General features: G+C 45.2%; 5 protein-coding genes across 5 annotated transcripts; all 5 read left to right on the forward strand.

Moving 5' to 3' along the window:
• Positions 1-165: 165 nt before the first annotated feature.
• On the forward strand, positions 166-1,266 carry N7471_007817 (zinc-binding alcohol dehydrogenase family protein; the record flags this gene model as incomplete). Its single annotated transcript, XM_057280536.1, has 1 exon — positions 166-1,266. The coding sequence occupies one exon, from the start codon at positions 166-168 to the stop codon at positions 1,264-1,266; it is 1,101 nt and encodes a 366-aa protein (XP_057134796.1).
• A 1,055-nt stretch (positions 1,267-2,321) lies between these two features.
• On the forward strand, positions 2,322-2,723 carry N7471_007818 (uncharacterized protein; the record flags this gene model as incomplete). The annotated part of the gene is made up of 1 exon (XM_057280537.1): positions 2,322-2,723. One exon carries the CDS (start codon positions 2,322-2,324, stop codon positions 2,721-2,723), a length of 402 nt encoding a protein of 133 aa, XP_057134797.1.
• A 1,071-nt stretch (positions 2,724-3,794) lies between these two features.
• On the forward strand, positions 3,795-4,790 carry N7471_007819 (alpha/beta hydrolase; the record flags this gene model as incomplete). The annotated part of the gene is made up of 2 exons (XM_057280538.1): positions 3,795-4,368; positions 4,432-4,790. 2 exons carry the CDS (start codon positions 3,795-3,797, stop codon positions 4,788-4,790), a joined length of 933 nt encoding a protein of 310 aa, XP_057134798.1.
• An 884-nt stretch (positions 4,791-5,674) lies between these two features.
• Positions 5,675-6,709, forward strand: N7471_007820 (sterol desaturase family protein; the record flags this gene model as incomplete). The annotated part of the gene is made up of 1 exon (XM_057280539.1): positions 5,675-6,709. One exon carries the CDS (start codon positions 5,675-5,677, stop codon positions 6,707-6,709), a length of 1,035 nt encoding a protein of 344 aa, XP_057134799.1.
• Positions 6,710-9,542: 2,833 nt separating this feature from the next.
• On the forward strand, positions 9,543-9,737 carry N7471_007821 (uncharacterized protein; the record flags this gene model as incomplete). Its single annotated transcript, XM_057280540.1, has 1 exon — positions 9,543-9,737. One exon carries the CDS (start codon positions 9,543-9,545, stop codon positions 9,735-9,737), a length of 195 nt encoding a protein of 64 aa, XP_057134800.1.
• Positions 9,738-12,960: the final 3,223 nt, after the last annotated feature.

Genomic DNA, 12,960 nt, shown 5'->3' on the forward strand with positions numbered 1-12,960 from the left:
CTTATCCTTGCCGAGGTCGGGATCAACATGATACATCAGAGTGATAATAGATCAAATAATAAACTACTTAAATCCCGCCACGAGCAGTCATATACTTTTTTTTGTGTCTTTGCACCACCCTCGCCTATCACTGCTGTCTCATTCTCATCTCCTCAGGCTAGCACCATGAGTACCGAAATCCCAATGTCCATGAAGGCCCTGGTCGGCAACCGCTCAATTTTCACTCGAATCTCAAATTACATTTGCAGCAAGCCCTCAGGAGACGGAATTCAAGTTTCAACCGTCCCTATCCCCGAGATAAACGACAATGAGATCCTCGTCCGAGTACGATGCGTCGCTCTCAATCCAACCGATTTCAAACATATCGACATTCTCTCCCCCCGAGGAGCGATCATTGGTTGTGATTATTCAGGAATTGTCGTAAAGATTGGGTCGAAGGCACGTGGATACTGGACGGTCGGTGACAGGGTAGCTGGCGTAACTCATGGAGGACTATATACCGATCGAGGCAGTTTCGCTCAGTATCTCAAAATCACGAGCGACCTGGCCTGGAAAGTCCCATCGTCTGTGAGCGATGAGGAAGCGACCACATTTGGAGTTTCCGCTGTGACCGCTATGCTGGCTTTGAACGTCCGGCTCGGCGTCCCTTGGATTGACAAAGGCCCTGACAAAGGACGATCGAACACACCAATCCTTATATACTCTGGCTCCACATCTGCTGGCCTCTATGCTATCCAGTTCGCAAAGCTTGCGGGCTTGAAGGTTATTACGACGGCATCCCCGCGTTCCCATGACTTGGTTAAAGGATATGGTGCTGATGATGTGTTTGACTATCGATCACCTACCGCCATCGAAGACATCATCCGGGCCTATCCCAACATTGATAGAGCCATGGACTGCTTTTCAGAGGGTGGCTCAACCGAGTTTTGTGCAAAGGTTGTTCGCAGAAGCCGTGGGTGGGTTGTCACACTGTTGGATTCAGGGAAGACCGAGATAGATGGTGTGAAAGTCGACTTTTTGCTCGCTTATTCTGTCTTCAACGAGGAGTATCAGTGGCTTCCTCCTTTTGGCCCTAAATTTGCCAGGATACCTTCCGACAACCAAGCTTTACGCCGATTCTATGGTTCATTGTCGGAGATTTCTAAACAGCTCAAAGCACCACCGCTTAAAAGGATTGATGGTGGACTGGGAAATTTGAGTACGGGCCTTGACTTGCTGCGTCAAGGAAAGGTTTCCGGTACTAAGCTGGTCGCATTTCTGGATTGAAGTGTTTTATTCTTGGATACATGTATAAACGGATGCTAAACCTCCGTCATTGTTTAATATTGTTGGGATAGGAGTAAAATGGTTGATTGAGCAGATTAGCGAAGCTATTTGAGAAGGCTAAGTTACATGACAGTAGCATGCCGTAGGTTCCAGATGAATAATACCTAATAATAAATAAAATAGTAAGTTAATTGGTGAACTTAAAATCGACTGCATTAATTACTTGAATCATGTCTAGTACATGTATCTCAGGCATTATCGGTGATTATCTAGTTATCAAGGACAATCGATGACTACGCGAATGATTTGCTGACAAATTCCAGCTCAGTTCGACATGAGAGACAGCAAATGGGGCAAAGCCCCGCCGGATTTGAGACATATCCACATAGAGCCTGAACATTGGCATCCACAAGTCGACAAACCACTTCAGTAAAGTATTGTCAAGCATTTGAACCTGAATAGAATGCATCGTGAAGGCCTCGGCATCCTCTTTTCACACGACGTATCGGATAGATATTCCCCCGATGATCTACAGTCGGGGTCCTAGTCATCCACCCACTGCTGGTTCAGAGGACGTGACTTTGATATCTCTATATCAATAAATATGTTCACCTGATCTTTGAACTAATCTCACTTTTGAATCTTTCCTTTGCCCACATTTGCACCATACAAGGCGTCTGCTATGACAGATTCCTGAAAAGCTACGTCCCTGGAGCTCGTGATCTATCTCAGAGCTCGTGTATTTCAGTTAATCGACATACTCCACTTGAAAATACATGAGAAACCGGCGCTGGACTCCTTCTTCACACTCACATCTACCAATTACTGGGGTCGCCTAGGGTTACATACACTCCGTCGTTGGGATCTTATATATCTGTGGCAGAGCGTTGTCCAGGTTGATTCTGAACAACTGGACTTCGGACAAGTGGGACTGGAGGCGTGAAGTGGTTCTAATCACTGGCGGCTGCAGTGGTATCGGTGAACAGATCGCGCGATAGTTCGACGAACACGCCGCCAAAGTGGTCGTACTCGATATTACGCCTCCGAAGGTCGCTATGCCCGCCAGTGTACACTTCTACAAGTGCGACATTACATCGCCAGAGGCAATTCGCAATACCGCACGACGTATTCGTGAGGATGTGGGTAGTCCAAGCATTTTGATCAACAATGCAGGCATTGGCACCGCAAAATCTCTACTTGACGAAACAAATGAGGAGATTCAACGCACTTTTGATGTCAACAACGTTGCTCATTTTTGGATGGCACGCGAATTTCTTCCACAGATGATCCAGCAAAACCATGGTCATGTAGTCACTGTTGCAAGCATGGCGAGCTTTATAACACTCGCATCAAACGTATCCTACTCTTGTACAAAGGCAGCGGCTCTAAGTTTCCACGAAGGCATGGCGCAAGAGCTTCGGCACAGGCATGGTGCAAGGAAAGTTCGGACATCGTAAGTAGCGACACCTGATTTTCAAAATACCAAAAGTCTCACTGGACTATAGGATAATCCACCCCACATGGGTACGGACACCACTCATCGAAAAGGTGGTCGAAAGTGGTCGGTGGAATTCACGTACTATAGAAGCTGACGCTGTTGCGGAAGCAGTTGTTTCGCATGTTATAAGGGGGGAAAGTTGGCAAGTTTTCTTACCAGCTCGTTACGCTCTTGCATCCTTGGTCAAATGTTTCCCAAGTTGGCTCCAAGAAAGCATAAGGAATAGTCAGTCGGGAGTGCTTCGGGATTACCACTGAAGCCCTTATGGACAGTTGTAAAAATGTTATTTTAGGTAGCACACAAGCTGGTTGAAGAATGCTGAACCAAGTTCTCGCCTGTTGAAAGGGAGTTTTAAGCTAAAATCTATGTACGACCCGTCTGATTTAGATGCGGCGTTGGTCAATAATGTGTTGGAATTTACCAGGTAAATCGAGTAATTTCGTAGATAAGCTCTATCATAATACCTGTACTTTGCGGCTCTAGAGTTATCGGATTATCAGCTCTTAGTCCTTCAATTAAAGGCGATAGCGATGTACAGTAGTTTTCGAAATCAGCTATATCTCGACTATTACGATGTGCCCGGTGGATGCTAACCCCTTATGGATGACCGTTCTGTAATGTCAATAGAACTGCAATGGCATTGTCTTCGCTTCGTTTGATGAGTTATCGCACTAACCAACCTGAGCAGCAATGCCTCATGTGCCACAGTCTGAGTCGGACGGATGTTTCGCCGCAAAGTTGATCATCTAGGTGTTGCTTGCGAGGTCCACGCCCCACACGAACAGGGTTCATTCCGCCGCAACCAGTGAGCGATTCGGGGGCCGGCCTTGTTTCCCCGTCGTAACAATTGTAATAGTTTCGAAAGGCACTGCACGATGAAAGTTCCAAGGTATCCTTTTCCTATGCGATGCCGAGGTGAAATTTGAATAGCCGAACGAAAACTCAATTCATGAGTAGAAAAAGGCACAAACTGCCACTTTTCATGGGAAAACATAAAAAGAGGGTAAAGGGACGTATTCTAATTCTTCATATGGCCGTCGCAGGGATTGAACGTCGTGTGGACGTCCGAATTGCTTCATGCTCCGAGGACTTCATGTGCGGATGGCTTTACTCGTCGCAAAAGTTTACCGCGTCGAGTCCCGGACCAGCCATCGTCTTAGCACACGGCCTGGGTGGAACGAAAGAATTAAAGCTCGATGTGTATGCCGATGTTTTCAATCGGATGGGATACACATGTGTAGTCTTCGACTACCGTTGCAACGGCGGGTCTGATGGTCTGCCACGAGGTTTGATTGACTGGGATCAGCAGCAAGAGGACTGGAAGTCCGCAATCAAATATACACGTCAGCTGGAAAGCGTCGATCCGAACCAAGTCGGGCTTTTTGGAACATCTTTCAGCGGAGGGCATGTCATCCAGTTGGCCGCTACTGACAGAAATGTCAAAGCAGCCATCTCCCAGTGTCCCTTTACTTCTGGCTGGCAGAGTACGCTTTGTGCCGGCATTGCTGCCGGTCTGAGGCTCGCAGCGCTTGGCCTCTTGGACACCCTCTTCGGCTCGGACAAAAGACCGATAACTGTATCGCTGACCGGAAAGCCAGGTGATAGTAAGTAGAGATCTGATGGCCGGACAAATCAGGAGATAACATTCCAGCTAAAATACACAATAGCGGCTCTGATGAATGCTCCCGACGTTCTGAGTACCTTTGCGCCACTTATCCCTGAAGGCCATCCGTTTCAGCAAAGAATCCCTGCTCGTCTGACCTTGAAACTGCCTTTCCTGAGACCTGGCTCTTACGCATCTGATGTTCACTGTCCGATCCTTTTTGGTATATGTGGCAAAGACTCAGTTGCACCCGCAGGCGCAACTTTGGCCTATGCAAAGGCAGCCCCCAAAGGAGTGATCAAGTCGTATGCCGACGTGGGCCATTTTGAAATTTACTATGGCCTGCCATTTGAAATAGCTATGCAGGATTACACGCGGTTTCTCCAAGAATGTTTGCCACTTAAGCATCCTCAAGAGGCATAATTGAAGAAACCACACCCGCAAAGCTTGATGTAGGGGACAAGGAAACAATATAACCTGGTCCAAAACAATCAATTTGGGCTACCTCACTTGATGATTTTGCTCCTTTCTCCATTACCCCAAACCATTTCATATTTGTATGCTGAAACACACTAGGTTCTTTCTTTCTTTTAGCACACTTAATATTGCGTGTAAAAGTTTGAGAAATGAAATAAACTTCCGTAATACTATATATATCTCCTTATATCTTCCCTAACTAGTTCGAGGGTTGAGAACTTGCATGGTGCCCACGAGGTGCATAAGTATCTTTTGTAGGTGCAAGTCATATAAAAGATACCTAATTTCAAGATTTTGTATCTGGTGAAAATCTGGTATCTGCTGGGGTGCATCAACACCGTGGTGTTGTGCGCTTGGCACGGGTACCCCACGTTTACCCCACGTCTAATTAGCGATACCTAAACTTTTTCTAATCGTGTGGAAATATGACATAATCCATGCCTCGGTATCATGCTCTGCAGCGCTGATCAGCGCTGAAAAAATAAGAACCAAACTAACCCCTATCCGGCTTCTCATGCGAATCAAGGTTATTGGATGCCAAAAAATGATAGTTACAAATATGATTCATTGCACCAATCGGACCTCATACCGCTCCTCGTCTGCTAATAGTATCCTCCTGTGTTGAAAAGATCACTAACCAGTAAAACCAGTATACGGTAGCGATCTGCAAACCCACACCTCGGTTCCAAACTATTCTTTTGTTGCTAGATGACCCACCATCATGTGTTCTCAAGGTTGAATATGAATATAACATCCAGCGGGAGGGCAAGGAAAGATGTTCCTGACATTTTTCTGTCACTTTCAAATTGCTACTGAGAATCGCCGCCCAGATGCGTAACCCAAAGGACTCGATGACTTCCACCTGGCGATCCTGGGATCGCTCGCAGTGGAATCTCGGCCACTGGCTTCTTGAATACCTAAATGTGCATCATGTCGAACTTGATCAAGAAGTTCCCGTTCATCAAAAGACCGACAAAGTGCCTTATGCGCCGGAGATGCAGTTCCATTTTTGGATCATCCTTCACGCTGGTCTCCCACTCATCCTTCACCAACTGTATATCACCTTCTTCGGTCATCCTTCGGCCTGGCTAGCATTTGTCTACTACAGTCTAGCCCTGGAATCCATCGCCGTGAAAGAAACTCATGTTCTCCGACGCATGGGCCACAATCTTGGATTCTTCGACGGAGATAAGCACGCTCGCGATGGTGTACCCGACGTAGGAGTCGGCAAAACAGTACAAACTCTACTATCCGTAATAGTTTTACGACCCATGGTCACTGTCTTCCTCGCCTACCGCGCTAACGAAGGCCCATCGTCAATCCGATGGAATTGGCTGATCTTCGAAACCGGCATGTATCCCCTCGCCATCGACTTCTGGTACTATATCATACACCGCTCCGCCCACGAAATGGAACACCTCTGGCAGTTCCACCGCACCCACCACCTGACCAAGCACCCGAATCCCCTGTTGACCGCGTATGCGGATACAGTGCAGGAGTTCATTGATCTTATCGGCACGCCGCTCCTCGCATACGGCACATTGAAGCTAATGGGATTTCCAATGGGCTTCTATGAGTGGTGGATATGCCAGCAATACGTCGTGTTTACGGAGATTCTGGGCCACAGTGGATTGCGTATGATTGCTACGGCGGCGAATCCGTGGACGTGGCTGCTACGGTTGTGTGATATGGAGCTTGTCATTGAGGATCATGATCTCCATCATCGCAAGGGCTGGAGGAATAGCCATAATTACGGCAAGCAGACTCGGGTGTGGGATCGGTTGTTTAATACCTCTATTTCTCGTATAGAGGGGCATCAGGACAATATCGATTATGTCAATACGGCGGAACTTCCCTTGTTTTGATTATATATTGCTATAAGTGATGGTTATGACGGTGTTCGTTATTTGTTGCTTGGGATTCTGTTTACTTACGTGCTGTGCTTGGTAGCGTTAGGGGACACGGGTGCCTATTCGAGAGGTCATGTTAAGGGAAAGTGATGCTTAGTTGGTGACAAATGTTGTCTAACAATCAAATTCTCCTCAGTTTTATATATGAGACACCTGGGGCTATACAACCATCAATGAGACTTCAATCTTACTATTTAGAATAGTATTTATTTCAATTCGAGGCTCGTGAGTGAATTATCGTGCCGCACTCGAGCTTGCTCGAGCTTAATCGAATAGAGTATTAGGTCATTCAGTTAGGTTATTATAACTATCTGTAGGATATTAAAAAGATTTACTAGTTTTGGTAATTGATTTTAAAACTTAACAAAGGCCATATAGAAGCAATCATTAAAGTTTAGCTACGATAGCCTATATAGTTATCCTTTGAATTACATTCTGGGGCACATAGTATAATTCTGTTCCACACATAACATGATACATACGACCATAGGGTGTGGAAAACAGGGCTTCCCGTCCGCTCAGCCGTACTTAAGCCACACGCCGGTGAGTTAGTAGTTGGGTGGGTGACCACCAGCGAATCCTCACTGTTGTATGTTTTTGTGTTTTTGACTTAGAGAGTTCCTCTTACCCTTCAATCCATTCACCTGAATGCCCTGTAGAACCACTATTTTACACCTGAGTATCCTTCCCGTCCCATACTGATTTTTTCTCGCAGGCGTGTTGTTTGATCACAAACCCTCGCCCGAAGACTGATCCCCAAGGTTCATACTTGATAAGGTGGTGTTCCGACACATCGCGCGGAGAGGCATATAACTGTCCGCCCCCGCGGGGCATATACACCTGCTCTGACGCTTTTATCCAATATCGAATCGACAGAGACAACGAATCATCCAGAGCGAAAATGCCGCGTCGCGCACGCAGATACGGTTATGGTAATAGGTCCAGGTCTCCACCCTTCGGACCTGGAGCCATGGGAACTGGAGCCATGTGTTAAGATCAATCAGTGGTCACATGACTACTACTCCGTCTTGCTTTCCTTCCTCCTACACAGCTATACACAGTACACGCTGTCCACAATACAACAGTTTGGTGCTTTCGTCCTTCATGGTCTCATGTACTACCCTGTAGACTCGAACACCAAGTCAGGAGGAGGAGGAGGAGGAGGAGGCATAACTGCAAGTAGCGGATGTGGCTAGATCTGGAGGGTTGGGATGGGCGCGGAATGCATTTAGATTGTTATTAATTGGATAGTTGCGATAGTTATTAGCTACAATGTATACGGGGTTCATACTGATCTGGAATATGATTTGAATTTGAAAATCTAGGCCGGGGGACATTAGAGACTCAGCCGGCGTTTATAATACATATAGATCTAAACCTTGCACTTCGCTCCGTGCATTATGTAGATAGCAGAGCTAGGGTTATTAATTTGCTATCCGTACTTTACACTCTATACAGATTATCGAGAGTTTACAATTTATCATTAGAATTAATTACTAGGTATATACCTATTAAATAACGCTGATGCATATAGTTACACCTTGCAACTCGTAAATCGTCACCTATCAACTTTCACCACAAACCTCCAGTCCTACTAATCTAATATATATACCCCGACCTTACTAAAGTAGCCTAAGAGCATTCTCGCTAACTAACAATTTCCGGAGCGTACGGGATAATGTAAAGGGCTATATCCTTGTAAATCGTGAATAGAAGCGGACAAAGGATCTAACCGTAGGAGTTGGTGCGCTATCCCGCTATCCCGCTATCCCCTTTAATGAACGTAATATATAACGGCATTTGTGCTTTTATATTGCGAACACCCAAACGTGGGGACTTAGTAACAACTTTGAAAAAAATAGTCATAGACTCGTCTTAGCCGAAAGGAATAAGGTGCATAGGTGTCTCTTGATTGAGATTTCCTAACATCAATAACCTTCATTCGCGCTTCAAAGATGGTGTGATATATTCTAACGTGTTAAAATAGTATAGTATAAAGACTACACTGTATGTAAAAAGGAGCAATCTCTTGCAAATTGATATTGGAATTACTGGTATAGTGCCAGCAATGAAATTGTAAACTATCTAATCTCTCTATGCCTGGAAAAGTAGCCCATATTTATAGTCCTCATCTTGCAGAATCCCTCATATTTGCTTGTAGAATTGAAAAGGGGCGGTGACAGGATTCTCCCTAGTTCCATTGAAAGTAGCTTGAATTGAACTGGATATTTAGGTGAACAATATTCAGGTTTATAAATATCCACCTATGGTGCCATAAGGAGGGCTGGATAGAGCGGCGAGCCGCCTATACCCGAACCCTAGGTGACCACCACCTTAGACTCACTGTTATATGTTTTTGTTTTTGTTTTCTTTATTTATTGCTCATTCGTTGACCCCGAAATACCCAAAAGGCGGTAGCGGATCGAAAATTGATTGATTTCAACATAAGAATAGTTCGCCGCTTATGCGGCCTCTGTCCTTGACGACGTAAGGCTAATATAATCTGATTTATTTGGTCCAAGATGGTATTAGTGATGTTATATGTAAGCACCCGCTGATGTGTTTTTTGATATCTTCTTAGGTGTATACGAAGGCGGTAAAAAGCATAAACGGCACAGGAGACTTTTCTATGTATAACCATTGATGATCTTCTGTCTGATTAGAAGCAAACCCCTATTGCAAACTGGACTCGGATTCAGCATCGATATGGATCTCATCACTTACAGAATGTGGGAATGGGGCATAATGGAGCTAAGAGATAAGGCCATCCAATTCCAGAGAATCGGTCATGTTCTCCTTCAATGCCGACTCTGGGGTTTGCAAGTCGGACCTGATTGGAAGGGAGCTGCAGTATAATTTGCAGGAGACATTCCCCGTGCTCCAAGATCAATCAGCGAAAAGAGTCAAGCCGGACCCAGGTATTGATCTATTTCAGCTGGTCTACGGTCGCTTTTCCGTGTTTGATCAAGCGAAGACGCTCTAAGGAGGTGTAAACTCTAGCAGTCAGATCTCATGATTTTGATTGTCCTTTCTTTTTCGGCGAGGAAGACATAGTAATTAGACAACCGAACTATTGAGCCATTTTTGCTGTCTTCATCGATAAGATGTTTTAACTTCTAGTGTAAGAGAAAAGAAAGAATTACCCGCTAATTACAAGAATCCTAGGATACGACATTCAAAAGAATGGACCCGGTTACGCCCTATATGCTAAGCCTCCCTACGCGAACTCCACTGTGAGCTGCTCCGTACATGCACTATCAATGGTTAGTTCGGGGCTTAGCTCAGGGGGTACGAAGAGGACTTGCGAAGCTCGTACGCTGTCCAGTCCATGGCAAGGCTCTAGTACTTTTACAGAGTATCCCAATAACAATCCGAAGAACCCCGCGACGTTCGCAATATATCCCGTGGCTGCGTAGTACGTAGCATGACCCCCCTATGCTTGTGCTTGGTTTTATGACTGTGGTGCTTTGATCGCATCGGCAAGTGGTAATTGCTCAAAAATCCCCCTATGCGATGTACTCACCTGCCTAGTATAGAAAACTTATTCTGCCTTCGGATGTTAGAAGCTCAGGCTGGAGCTTCTCTGCAGTTGAATATGAGGAAGTGGTCAACTGCACGCCGAGGTTTGTTTGGAAACATTCCGATACCATTGTCCGCGACTGTGTAGAACCAAACTCTCAACGCACCTGCGAATATGTTCAGGTATCCAAAACGGCCTTTACCAAGCTCAAGGCGGGCCACCCCTTCATATAGGTAGGCACTCACCAACGCTGGGGAGTGGTGTTAATACGCTTGGCAACCGTGTAGCTTTACTGGCTAATCCTGCAACACCCTATTGCAAATCCTCATAATGAGCCCCTATTTGAGCTTCGCGGCTTTGCTATTCTTGCAGAAAGTGCTAGATCGCTTATTGATATTTTCTATAATATGACAAGTGGACATTCCAATCTAGTGGAATATCAGAGCCAAGATAGACTTAACTAGAAATTCGTAAGCGCGATACTATGTCCCACGCTCTCTTTAGGCACACTTGACAGTCTTCCGCTGTCTGAAAGTTAAAAACGTCAGTTCAGCAAGTACGTAGCCGTGCCGCCTGACTTTTCTTTCACTCCACCGCCATCAACAAAAGCGATATCCTCATTATTATTAGTATTATAGGAATATATGTTTTAAAACTTGGATTTGCCAATATTTCGGTGACAATCTACATGTTTCAAAGACCATCGAACGATACCTTGATTCTTGTTGTCCCAAATTGGAGTAATGTGGACCTCGGGAGAGGGGACTTGGAGGCATATATAAGGCGGCATGTCTGAGACATGACAACTTTGATATCCGTTTGCACTAGATCAAACACGTAGGTGGAGAATTGGCTTCCTTACATTCTGGTGGAATTATCAATTCAATATCTTGCTGATAAATTCCTGCTCGTCTATGAGTTTGACCGGAAGGTTTCCGAACTTGGAGGGATCAGTATTATTGCTGCAGTCGTGATGTATCAGCCTAGGAAGCATGTAGCGATATCAGGATGCTCAACTGTCATAATACTATATAGTTTAAGACTTTAGTGAGACGTATAGTATAATATCTATATTATGTATTGTCATCGGGAAGAAGTTTCCACAGAAGATCTTGCCGGTTAGCCCCGCGATTTCGTTCCCACTTGATTGTCCATGCTTGCTTAAACTGTATCTCGTGGCTTATGGGTGGCTTTTTCTTGATTTCTCTCATCATAGATATTTTCAATTGGTATTCATTTTAATTGAACATAAAAAACAGAAATCATGAACTTGTCGTTGTTGCTGCTTTGGTGATAATATACTTGGAAACTTGGAAGCGAGATTTAGCACATCGGGAGAGCGGCAAACCCGGAATACAGCCGAGAATTGAATATTTCGCATGCAAACAACCAACGTTTTCTAGCATAACGTTAACAAACGTTTGTATTAGGTTTCGAAATCGGAGGTTCTTAGAGTTTATGTGTTATGTTCATCGAAATAGGGCTGGAACGCCTATAGAGAGGATCTTTTAATTACGATCCACAGGGATCGTCGAAGGTCCCCGCCAACGCAACATGATTAATATCCGTCTACGTATAACGTACATTGGAGGCACCTCTAAGGCTGGATCTGTACCTGCATATAGCTGGAATTGACTTTCTTGTATTTTATTATTGTCTCGGCTAATCCATATCACAGCTGCCCTGGGGCCGTGGAGGCAGTGGCGGCTTATGGAAAATGTAAAGTGCGCACTTCCAAGATTGGCTAGTGCCTTTAATAATGAGCAATCAGGTAGCATGATGAGTGGCGTCACTGTCGCCTAAACACCCCCTCAGAGTGGGCATATATCCGAAGCATGCATGGGTACCTTGCATAAACCGGAAAATAAAATGAAAATGTACAGAGTAAGTAATGTGGGAGTTTTGGGGGCCGTGGGCTAGAACGTGTGCAAAGTACGAAGTATTCCGTACCCTGGACAGAGTTACATCCCAAATCATCGAGTTCGTTAGGACAACAAACTAAGAGGGACTAAGATGAACCAAAGGTGATCAAGTGGAAATCAAGTGAGACACCAATCTTAAACTGCCGTAAGAGATGTATGTGTTGTAACCGAATTACAACAAAAACGGTGATCCGGCTTCTTCCCGGGTGACCTATGATTGGCGTACCTGGAAGCAGATTGACCCACATTTTGGCCCCCGAGGGCTTAGCATAGGCTGATAAACTTTTAGCTCCGTCGGTTCTGATCTCCTTCCTTGATTTGGAAGTTTCCATTCTTTGACCTCAGACCATATGGTTCTACCCTGTTACTCCTACACTTTTACTCTTTTAGCAATCGATATAAACACTTGTCAAACGAATCTTCTTTCCACTTTCCTGCCTTCCTTCATATGTATGTTGTCCAACTCTCGGATTTAGTGCTCTACATCCGACATACAATGGCCGGTGGACCCCGAGGCGTCCGTGCCCCGGTGCCTAAACGACGAGTTGTGATTGGATTTTGTATATCAAGCTAACTGCCTTTGCTCCAGTCATGACCCTGATACTAATGACGCTAGAGTCCGTTAGGGTCTGTTAGCCTCTTTTCATGCGGCTCTTGCAATTTTACTGCGCCGAGATAGGCCGAAATAGGCACGGGGCCATCACATACCCCTCCCCAAACCAAGCCTGTCATGGCTGATGGCTGATTTATTTCTTGCTCGGATG

The sequence above is a fragment of the Penicillium samsonianum genome (assembly GCF_028829775.1).
Source record: "Penicillium samsonianum strain IBT 33392 chromosome Unknown utg000004l_segment0_segment0, whole genome shotgun sequence".
NCBI lineage: Eukaryota > Fungi > Ascomycota > Eurotiomycetes > Eurotiales > Aspergillaceae > Penicillium > Penicillium samsonianum.